Source organism: Lissotriton vulgaris, chromosome 5, assembly GCF_964263255.1.
Source record: "Lissotriton vulgaris chromosome 5, aLisVul1.2, whole genome shotgun sequence".
In the NCBI taxonomy this organism is placed as follows: Eukaryota; Metazoa; Chordata; class Amphibia; order Caudata; family Salamandridae; genus Lissotriton; species Lissotriton vulgaris.
In genome coordinates this window covers 1,696,630,470-1,696,640,537 of record NC_141693.1, presented here as the reverse complement: position 1 = coordinate 1,696,640,537, position 10,068 = coordinate 1,696,630,470, and the positions used below count along the sequence as shown (strand labels likewise).

Here is a 10,068-nt window from a genome sequence, read left to right as displayed (position 1 = left end):
ACGGATAAGACAGAGGTCCTCATCCTCTGCTCTAACCCATCAGCCTGGGACGACTCCTGGTGGCCGACTGCACTGGAAGCGGCCCCACACCAACTGACCACGCACGCAACCTGGGAGTCATCCTAGACTCAACGCTCTCCATGACCAACGCAGTCTCCTCCTCCTGTTTCAACATCCTCCGCATGCTCCGCAGGATCTACAGGTGGATCCCAACAGATACAACAAGAACAGTCACTCATGCCCTCGTCAGTAGCAGACCCGACTACAGAAACACCCTCTACGCAGGAGTCCCAGCCAAGCTCAAACGACTACAACGCATTCAAAACGCCTCATCCTCAACGTACCATGCCAGAGCCACATCACCCCCCCCACCTGAGAAGCCTGTACTGGCTCCCAGTCAACAGGAAATCTCCTTCAAACTACTTATCCATGCACACAAGGCACTCCACAAGATCGGCCCAGCCTACCTCAACAGACGACCCCTCTTCTACCTCCCCAACCACCAGCTCCGCTCCGCCGACCTCTCCCTCACCACCGTCCCGCGCATCCAAAGAACAACCACCGGTGGCAGATCCTTCTCCCACCTTGCCGCCAAGACCTGGAACACCCTTCCACTCAGCCTACGACAGACCCAAGACCTGCTGAACTTCAGGAGGTTGCTCAAGACCTGGCTGTTCGACCAGCAGCTGCACCCCCCCCCCCCCCATTTTTCCCCCCCAGTGCCTTGAGACGTTCGTGGGTAAGGAGCGTGCTCTACAAATTCTGTGATTGATTGAGCAGTTTCAGGAGAAGAGAAGATGGGTGTAGCAGGTAACCCAACCCCATGTTAGGATTATTAGTTGGTTGCTGCTGTAATTACCTATTGAAAGTATCTATCATCTATTGCAAAGTTGATCAAAAGGCCATTGGCCCTTGGACCAGATCTGGTCCAAATTGATAATGTTTAGGTGGTTTCGGTTTATACAATCAAGTACTCTCAGACTTCTACTCCTGCTGGTAAATATATTTGCTGGAGGCCCATCGCTTCCTTTCCAAAATCTGACTACTCCCATCAAATTGTGCTGGGCTGTAACCTGTTATCTATGCAAAATCACTAGCCTCCTCTTCTTGATCAGACTGCAATAATTGAAAAAGAGGTAAATCTGTTAATGGTGAAAACACATTTCCTCTCACGTTTTTCATGGACTGTGTGGTTCACAACGGTAATGCCATCGACGGTATGGTCACTTGTCGAAATTATGGGCGTAGTCTACAGTTTGTTAATCGTTGGCGGAATGCTAGTCGTCAACTGGGGGGTCAACGAGGTTTCCTTTGAGGAGTCCTTTGAAAACTAATAAGTCTTTACGACCGGTGAATAACTGTAGCGCTCAACGCATTCTCATCTGGTTTGTCACCAGAAAAGGTGGTAGCAAGTGCTGTACCACGGTGTTGCGCTGCCTTCATGGTAGTTTTTGTAGGGGCACTTCTCATGGAATCTACCCCTGAAGTGGGGGCATCTCCCTTGGAGGAGGAAAATTCTCATTACTCATAAGAGATAATGCCAACCTCCTTTCTTTGTCCCTAAGAGTCTTAGTTGAGAAAGACTTACAAATCTTGCATTCTGCTGACTTCGGTTTAGTATAAAGACTCAGTGTATATGTTCTTGTTGCCACAAGATGAACAAGGTTTAAAAAGTTGTAAATAGAGCTCCAGATCAGTGTCCAAGGGCATGGAATAATGGAATTTATAAGGCTTTGTGTTGCACTTTCTATGGCTGTGCAGGGTTTCTGTAGAGCTTTTAGTGCCACCACCTCGCATGATAGAACAGCTGCTTAGGAATTGATGGTCAGAACTGATCTTGGTGCAACTCCAGTCATATTTGAAAGGCAGATGCCCAATTTTCACAATAGGTGGAAGAGTTTCAGAAAATTAAACTGCATCAAAGTATTGGCATTTCTCATACGACCCATTAGTACATAACGAGCTTGGAAACCTGTCAGGTTAAATTACCTTTTGAAATACAGAACACCACCACCTGAGGTGGAATACAAGGGCCAATGAAGAAAATGTAGTAACATGGAATAGTGTACACCGTTTTACGTACACCCCACAAATATAAGAGATGCCACAAAAATACATTAAGGTGCTGGCTGGGGCACTATATAAAGATAGCAGCATTAACTTGAATGTGTGCAGAAACCCAATGGGGATGGTAAGCAGCCACATCCAGGTGAGATTGTTACTTTACATTTATAACCAATAGAACAGCAGTGGAAAAATCGCTACAAACAGCTTACTCTTGCATTTTTGATCCAAATGCTCGTACAACAGTTTTTCAATACAGATCTCTTTATTATAGTGCATTTTCTGACAAATTACAATATGTTTTTAAAAAACAAGTCCAGATTTCGGTCCAATCGTGCATCAATCATCACAGTTAATTTATACTTTAAAGCTTCATCTTTCTTTAAACATGAAGTTGTGAACACTCTGCTTTGCAATAAGTAACTAAGTACATTTTGATATTGGGAGCTACATTTACCGCCCCAAACAATAGGTACAAGTCTGATACAGATTTTTTGACATTTTAAAAATGAGAAATAAAGGCCTTTGGGGATAATACAATGTTCTGCACATTCAGATGACTGTACGGTAAACAGTCTGCATATCTCCTCACTGGAGCTGGTGCGAGCAAATTCGTACAGACCACCAGTTGTTAGATTTAAGAACGTGTCCTGTAGATTTCAGAAATGTTCCCACTGCAATTCAGAACCCTCCATTTTAAACTAGCAGTCATAGCAAAACCATTAGCACAGGAAGAGTTGAAGCAGTTTAAGTCTTGAGGAAGGTACAGCTGACATGTTCAAATGGATGCATCACCCAGAAATGAGAAACACATATTTACAAATGGCTAGGATGGAACTCCATTAGAAATACTTAACAGACTTTGGATAAAGGAGCCTATAAAGTAGTTATTTTGTTTTATTTTTGATATACACAGTTTCAAATAGCCTGATGTAAAATGGTCCAATATGAATACAGATACTTACCTGATGTTGCAAAGTGGTGGCAGGAAGGATAATGGCAAGACTTCCAATGGGAAACCAATTTCTAACAGCATTCTTTTCCAGCATTTCAGAACTACAATCTTAACAGACTATATGGAGCCTGAATAAACTTGCTCGTAACCAGACATTTAAGTACAGTACAATACCACTACTTTTTGACTGAACAAAAAAGCCGAGTTTTGTTTAGCTGTAGAAAGGGAGCTTCTCTTTAAAAGTGGTTGGACCAAAAACCAACAATGAAGGGATTACTGCTGTACGCTAAAACACTTTCACTGGTATCAAAACGCTAAGGAATAAACACTCATGTCTACATCAAACAAAACAATTTTCAAAAGTATACCTTTTCACAATAGTTTTATTTTTTTTTACATTTTCTGCACAAATCCGAGCCTCCTTCCCCTCCGCTTAAAATACAACAGACACCAACTCCCGTGAGGTTATGCAACAGACAGGTAGACCTTCTGGGATAGAAATAAACTTAAATGGTTAGTAAATGACATTAAGATATCACTGTACATATTCCTTCCAATTAGTGAACACCCACTAAATTGAGGGATAATCTGTACAAAAGAGGAGTGGGAGCAGGTATCTCAGAAGCCTCTCTTCTCAGCCTGGGGTGATTGAAAGCAAAATATACATGGAGTTAAAACGGTAAACTACGCTGGTGCGTGCACACGTGCCAATTTCTGCCGAAATACAAAAGTTCAATCATTCAGAAAAAATAGCAGCGCCAATATTACAAATTGACACAAATCGATAGGCTAAGATTCTGAAACAAATATGTTTTGCTGTAAGTATCGCAATAGGCATACAAGACCCTGCTGCTTGCATTCAACAATTAAAAAACAGTGTTGAGGGGTTAGGAATCCGTGGTTTTAGCATTTCGGAATACTGCAGACTATTACAGGTGTGGCCTAAAGTAAGTCTTAAGGGTTTTAGATTCCTTTCGTCATGTCGACTAGTTTTGCAAGGATAAATTGCAGAATAAAAACCAGAAAGGCAAGGCTTCAACGTAGGTATTCACTGGCAAGTGGGCTCAGGAACACAGGGTTAGATGTTGTTTATTTACTCACAGGTGAAGGTCCCTTTAACCATTCAAGTACCATTAAGTCCCTAAAGAGCCCCCTTCGAGTGAAAACTCCAGGACAGCGAGTTACAGAAATGGAGGGTAGTGTTAATACTGCTGTGACAGCATACATAAGGCACTGTGTGAGATTGCTGCTCCCACTCCCAAACACAGACATACACGCTCTCACGCCGGCGGACAGACAGCAGACGCAGACTGTTTCTGCCGAGATGATTGGGGGGATGGAATGGATCACTTCTGGTTTTTCAGCTGATTGGAAAGCCAGTCCAATCCCTCATAAAGGCCATCTCCACTTGTCGCACATGTGGCTTGGATGTACCAGTGTCTATGACGGAGGGAGTGAAGTCCCAGCTTGTCTGTAATTTCTGCAGCATTCATAGCATTGGGAAGGTCCTAAATAGACAAATTCAAGTTAAGCCATTTGAAGAGAAACATTATGCAGTTTTATCCATAATTCTGAAAATACCCTACATAAGTGGATACGGAGGAGACTTTAAAAGACTAAGATGAACAGTCCATAGTAGAGTGAACAATTTCAGCTCACGGTCACACAGGGGATGGCTAACCACTACAACAGTCAGAAAAGAGGTCAGGCACTCCCTAAAAAACTATTTGCAATAGGGGACTAATTGACAAATATGAAGTGCCTCCGTCCATTTGCATGAAATATTTCTACTTACAGAATCCCCATACCGGTCTCCTGCCAAATTTGTTGACTTCAATTTCCACAACATTTCTCTGCCAACATGACCATGCATACAATAATCCTTCAGCAGTGTACGTCTTTATTTCAAACTAGTATCAAAAGGCAAGAAAGATCACTGGTGGCTAGAAATTGCTAAAGCCCAGCACAGAGGACAATCAATAACCCCTGGACCAAAAAAAAAAAAAAAAAGAGAGACCTCACCTAGGCTGATGTCAAAAAACACATGTATTATAGACTCCAATGAACAAGCAGGACGAATGTCCTAGGACTATTTGGCAGCTGTTAGGTGGGCTTTGAAAGGAGTCTGGCGTCTCAGTCAAACGCACATGGCTATTTTACATAAAGGAATAACTATATTTTGCACTGCATAGTAAATTTTTACTAACACCATCACTCAAGAAGGAATACCATTTTGTGCTACCACCCTCAGTGACCCTTTTTTCATAAATGTCTGCATGTACACACGCAGGCATACAATACATTTAATTATACTTTTGAATACTTTTCTGTACCTGGTACAAACACCTATAACACACGAATGAACATTACTAATCTTGGATCATAGCTTGATACTTGCAGTCATCTACCCGTACTCACACGAATCATTGAATAGATCATATTGGTTAACCACTCCCCACAACACACTAGCACAGCTAGTCTTAATATGCAAAAAATATACTTAAAATGGGGGAGTCCCATAATTGTAGATATATTTCACCTGTTTGTTTGCAAATACTAGCAGGACAGCGTCTCGGAGTTCATCTTCAGCTAGCATTCTTGTTAGCTCCTCCCTTGCTTCGTTCACCCTCTCTCTGTCATTGCTGTCAACAACAAAAATCAGGCCTGAAGAGAAACAAACAAAAAGGTAAACCTTCTATTAACTTTCTTCATTTTCCAAAGTCTTCCAATTTCATATGGACAATACATGAAAACCGGTTTTTTACCTCTTTTGTCCTGAAATTGAATCACTAAACTCAATCCCTTTCTCGTCTTAATTACACATCGTCCTGCTGTTGGGCTTGCAAAATACCACACTACATCACTTCATATCATTCAGAGCTATTAAGTGGGTCTCCTTCCTGTTCCCCAACACGTACAGTTATCTGTCTAGCTTAGCTCCGCTTTACTGGTTCCTTCTAAATTGCCAATTCTGCTCATTTCAGCTGAAACCTGCAGCATAGGAATGCAGGGTACCACATGTATACCTTATTTGTGAATGAAATCGGAAAAAACAGAAGACGATCAAGTAGCTTTACATTGCTCGCAGGGATAACGTGTCAAAGCATTCTATTAAAAAAAACTAGCCGGCATATGCAAGTTGTGTAGGTTATTTACAGCAGGAGTTACATCTTGGAGCATAATGAGAAGCAGCAGAGCAAAGTCAAAGTGACAGTCAGGGCTGCAGCAACAGAATGCTACTTAGGCCTACATGACCTGGACGAGAAATCAAACAGTGAGGTGGCTTGCCAGCCCCACACATAGAAAGGAATAGCAGTAATGGAATCTATCACAGCTTTAGGTTCCCACCAGAAAGGTGAAACAGGTAGGAAACCAGTTAGCACCTTAAAAACTAATGGCAGAAGCATAATATAGGCCCTTTACGCTCACTCTTCCATTCTCTGGTTAGCGGTGCACAAGTTACTTCTTGTGTAACAATATATTTGTTAGACATTAGTTAGTGATAGATTCCTTACCTTAGAATATCCCCAGGCGTCAGACTGGATCCAGAAAGTTTTGCTTAGCAGTACCCCTGCATGTCAGTAGGTGGCATCCTGCGGCTCCGCGTCAGTCACTGTGGTCGTAAGCACAGAGATGACGTCACTGAGACTACTTAAGCGCCACACATGTGCGCGGACGTCAGTTCTGTACACGACTTTCCGCCCCAGGAATGCAGAGCCATGCAAGATACTGACCATTGGTGCATAAAACTAGGGCCCTGAAAGGGATGACCTTCACCCTTGTAATCAGTTCGCATAACGGGGAAGAGGGGTTGGGCGGTAAGAATCTATCACTAACTAATGTCTCTTACATATATATTGTTACACAAGTAGTAACTTGTGCATCTGAAAGAGATAGAATAGATTCGTTAGAATAGATACCCCAGCAATACCAACCCCAGTGGTAGGTCTGCGAAGAAGATTACACCAGAAAGTCACGGAGCACAGAACGGCCAAAGAAGCAGTCCCTCCGGATCGGACTATCAAGGCAGTAGTGCTTGGTAAACATGTGCAGCGAGGCCCACGTAGCTGCCTGACAAATGTCCTGCAAGGTAACGCCGCGTCCAAAGGCAGTAGTGGCTGCCGTCGCCTTGGTGAAATGGGCACACAGCTCCAGAATAAGCTCTTTCTTAGCAAAGCTTAGATGCACAGAACGACCCACCGGGAGATGGTCTGCTGGTGTACGGCCTTTTTTGGCGCCCACGTATGCAACAAAAGAGCTGGTCATCCACCCAAAAGAACAAGTGTTACTTACCTGTAAACAGGTGGTTCTCCAGTATTGGTGTCTTTCATAAATTCACAAGCTTGAATATTCCCCGTCGAAGTGGGAGTCCCACGGTAAATAAAATAGCAATAGTATACCAATAACATATGTATGTAAATACATAACATAAAATGTATAATAGAAAAACATAGCAAATACTCAAAAAACTATTCCTACATAGGAATACATGTAGGAGAGAGAAACATTTGTAACATATTCCTGTCATTATGTTAGTCCAAACTACAGCCAATCAAGCACCAGCTCCCTTCCAGAACTTTCTCCTCAGAGCTCAGTCCCTCAGATTTTCGTAGCACAAGAGTGACAAAAGAGTCTATGAGGAGAAGCGAGTCTCTGAGGGGAGGTGGGTGGGTCGCATGTGAATCTATGAAAGACACCAATACTGGAGAACCACCTGTTTACAGGCAAGTAACAATTTTTGTTCTCCAGTATTAGTGTGTCTGTCATAGATTCACATGCTTCAATAGAATAGAGTATTATAACTCAAATATAATGTATATCACTTTGCAAAAAAACATTCAGTGGACACAATAGACATTCAAGGGACAACATTAAGTGCACTTAGAGACAAAATATATACAAGACTGGACGAATAGACAACAAATTTACAAATGAACCTGTTCAGAAACTAGTGTACACGCCCTGTATTGAATGAAGATTTTTTGGAGAACAGGTGCGGGTACTAGTGATTAGTACCAGATTTGTTTCCGCATGTTTGCATATAATAGACCATCTGATAAATCAGTTTTCAAGTTCTAATCCTGGGGAGATTGGTCTATTTGAGAAAACAGAGGTGAAAAGAACAGAGGTCGACGCGTTTCGAATCCCTTATGTGCCAGGGATTCTCATCAGGACCTTGAAGATTCAATCTACAGAAGTAAATGAAAAACATTCTGTCAGTCATACTCAGAACACTCAACTTCTATCAGTCACACGCACTCTCTTAGGTCATACCTGTGTTAATGGTTCATTGGTCGGTCTCTCAACAGGGTGGCTACTCGTGTAGCTGTAATATTAAGGAATTCAATGGGCATAATTAGTATTGGTTGGCCGGTCACGCTGGCACAATAGTATCGGTCATTAATCAGTGTACTTACATGAATGGGCGGTGTGACCGCGTGGTCAGTAGGATGTCGATTGTATCTAGCACTCCTGTGATGAAACAAGAGAGAAAGGTGTCCTATTGACTGGCAATCATGGATTCAGGGATGGACATATCACGGTTGTGCTCATGTTAAAAAACGGGTTTAGTGAGACCGATATGGTCGAGCTCTTATATTTGTAAAAAAACGCCTGTAGCGCTGTTTACCGTGCCGGGTCTTTGAATCAATGCCTTGGGTCCAGCTGTGTTCTGAAATGCAATAGCAAGTCTAAGCTCGTTTTCGAAGGGCGGATATTTGCAGACGTTTATCTAACATGTACCGCTGGGTAGGCGCTCGGGAATTCTTACCGGTAATCCTTTGTAAAGTATCCTCCGTACGTGGCTCCGTTTAGTACTGCGGCGCTGAATGCCTTGGATCCGACTGTGTTCTGAAATGAAATGGCAAGTCTAAGCTCGTTTTCGAAGGGCGGATTATTGCAGGCATAAATCCAACGTGTACCGCTAGGTTGGTTCTCGGGAATTCTTACCGGTGATCCTTTCTCAAGTCTCCTCCATACGTGGCTCCGTTCAGGACTGCGGCGTGTTTGTGTTAGTGCCGGTTGACCCGGTTGTATAAGTCCTTCGAACTCGCTGCTAAGGCTTCTGGGAAGCGTAGTTTTTACGTTTCTTGCTGGATTTAATTTTGAAGTGGGTTTTAGTCCGTTTTGGATAGATCGTGCCAGATTCAAAAGTCAAACAGGATCTTGCTGGCTATTGTTTGGTGACAGAGTCAGACTGGTTGTACTGAAAATTATATATTAGGAGTGTGCAAAAGAAAGTTCTAATCCGTTTTTTTGGTCAATGTGCCGATACCAAATGTCTGAAGGTTGTTGTTGGTTGTTGCCTGGCAACCAATGTAAGGGCCATGTGGGTGGAGTTTTGTGATCGCAAACTAATGGGTCCATGAATTCTTGACACAGTGGATGTTTTAATAGGGGAAGAAAGGTGACCAGCCCCTCTATAAGTTGTAGAGTTCCGACATTTCGTTCAAGCCTTGAGTGGCCGAATTGAATTTTAGAATCAGCATTGCTTCTCTTTGTTTTAGTTTGGCCTCTAAATCTCCGCCCCTCAGGTCACGCTCCAATTTTGAAATGACGGTCCATCTGAAGTCCAGGTCTCCGTGTGACTCGTCAATCCAATGTTGTACAAGAGGTGCTGAGGTGATTTTTTTCTTGATTCTGGATTTATGTTGAGAGATTCTCTGTCTGATTTCCTGATTTGTTTTCCCTATGTACAATTTGGGGCATGGACATAGGATGGCATAGATCAAGTTTTTGGATTTGCAGTTCGTAAAGGTGTTATGTTTCCATGAGATTCCTTCATGTTGGAATACATTCCCCTTAATCGTGGAGTTACAACACATGCATGTTCCACACTTCTTGTGGCCTGTAACTGGAGGTAAATTGACAAATTCACGTATAGTGGAGGTCTTCTTGACAGGGACTGCAGCTCTGACGACTTGGTTCGCAATGCTCTTATCTTTTCTGAAGGCAAAGAGTGGTTTGGCGTTCAACTGTATGTCCACATCCTTTATTAGATGCCAGTTCTGGTTGATAACCTTCTTGAGAAAGTTGGATGATGCCCCAAA

At 42.7% G+C, this 10,068-nt stretch overlaps 1 protein-coding gene across 2 annotated transcripts in view; it reads right to left on the bottom strand.

Annotated features, from left to right (window-relative positions):
• Nucleotides 1-2,310: 2,310 nt before the first annotated feature.
• The window catches only part of LOC147716982 (ADP-ribosylation factor 1-like), a 214,481-nt gene continuing 206,723 nt past the window's right edge, over nucleotides 2,311-10,068 (bottom strand). For both annotated transcript variants that reach the window (XM_086923840.1, XM_086923841.1), the window contains exons 4-5: nucleotides 5,559-5,683; nucleotides 2,311-4,527 (exon numbers count right to left, since the gene is read on the bottom strand). In XM_086923840.1, the coding sequence (XP_086779966.1) occupies nucleotides 4,366-4,527; nucleotides 5,559-5,683 (287 nt within the window). In that variant the 3' untranslated portion in view covers nucleotides 2,311-4,365. The remainder of the gene's footprint in view (nucleotides 4,528-5,558; nucleotides 5,684-10,068) is intronic.